The following is a 1,520-nucleotide window of genomic DNA, read 5'->3' as shown; positions in this document are numbered from 1 at the left end:
TATCTCTGGTATTATACTGATATTATTACTGATATTATTACTGGTTATATTACTGGTTATATTACTGGCTATATTTCTGGCTATATTACTGGCATCACTGGCATTTCTAGCAATACTGGCATCATTAGTGGATTGATTCCTGGCATTCCTGGCATACTGGCATTATTCCTGGCCATATTCCCGATGCCAATTCTGGCATTCCTGGCATTCCGGGCCCTACTACTCGCGGTCTGACCGCGCCGGGCCACAGCTCCAGGGCCTGGGCCGAGCGTGGGCAGGCGAATACGTCGAAACATTGAAACAGTATGGATGGCAGGGCTCGTCCCGAGGACACGTCTGGCCCGTTTCTCGAGTTTCCCTCCCGCGGAATATAGTGCCGGCTGCTCTCTACTTTGCCCCCAGCATCGGCTCCCATTTTCCCACCCCCTCCTCTTGCCTCGCCCAAGCCAGCCTCCAATAGATCACCCATGGCGCCCACCGTGTTTCCCACGTCCCCCTGCAAACCGCTCTGCCTGTTTCTGCAGCGCTCTGCGGCAGTCCAGTCCTTGCGCCGCAGAGTTCTGTCTTTTCACCGGCCTTTCCCCCGGCCTTTCCCCCGGGCTTAATTCCACCCGGCCTCAATTTCACCCAGCCTTAATTTCACCCGGCCTCTGGCGCGCGGCCCTAGGCGTGGCCCCAAGCCCGCCCCACTTGGCCGAGGAAACCCGCCGCGGCGCGACAAGACCCATACTGGCCCCGCGGCACTCGCGTTAAACACCCCCAGCACCCTCAAACATACGCGCACTCCAAACCACCAAACCATACCAAACCACCACCAAACCAAAACACACCACACAACACAAAACACACAACACCAAAACACGCAAACAGCACAAAACAGCACAACACACAACAACAACACAAAACACACAACACACAACACAAAACACACAACACAACACGCCCGCGCCCCGCACCCATGAAGGACGTCTTGAGACAGATCTTCCACCCCCACTCGTTCAGGGGCCAGGCCCGCCAAGATGCCCCGCCCACCCGGCGGCCACAAAGCCGCGCGGCCCTGCCCGGCGCGGGCTTGCAGGAGCAATTGGCGCTCCGGCTCGCGTCCGCAGAGAACCCCGCGGTGGTGATGGAACTCGACATGGACGGGCGGCTTCTCTACGTCAGCAAGTCGTGGGAGCGGCTTGTCGGGACGCTGGTGGCGCAGCTTCTCGGGCGGCCCATCGGCAGCCTTCTTGTGGGCTCGACGGCCGCGGACTTGACGGTGTTTAGCGACGCCGTGACGCAGATGGCCGCGGACAACGCGTCGTACAAGGTCAAGTTTGTGACGGCGACCAACGGGCGGGCGGGGGGCGCCGGCGCCGAGAACGGTCCACGGGACGAGTCACATGATGGTTCGCAAGATGAATCACAAGACGGTTCCCAAGACGAGTCACATGATGGTCCATGGGGCGAGTCACAAGATGGTCCACTAGACGAGTCACATGATGGTCCATGGGGCGAGTCACAAGATGGTCCACTAG

General features: G+C 59.0%; 1 protein-coding gene across 1 annotated transcript in view; it reads left to right on the top strand.

The window, feature by feature from the left end:
* The first annotated feature begins 856 nt into the window (after positions 1-856).
* Positions 857-1,520, top strand: part of RIM15 (protein kinase) — a 5,763-nt gene continuing 5,099 nt past the window's right edge. The window contains exons 1-2 of the mRNA XM_018854954.1: positions 857-1,385; positions 1,410-1,481. Coding sequence (XP_018711195.1) covers positions 959-1,385; positions 1,410-1,481 — 499 coding nt within the window. The 5' untranslated portion in view covers positions 857-958. The remainder of the gene's footprint in view (positions 1,386-1,409; positions 1,482-1,520) is intronic.

Source organism: Metschnikowia bicuspidata (genome assembly GCF_001664035.1).
Source record: "Metschnikowia bicuspidata var. bicuspidata NRRL YB-4993 chromosome Unknown METBIscaffold_4, whole genome shotgun sequence".
NCBI lineage: Eukaryota > Fungi > Ascomycota > Pichiomycetes > Serinales > Metschnikowiaceae > Metschnikowia > Metschnikowia bicuspidata.
The sequence above is the reverse complement of the archived record's forward strand: the minus strand, read 5'-3'. Positions and strand labels throughout refer to the sequence as shown.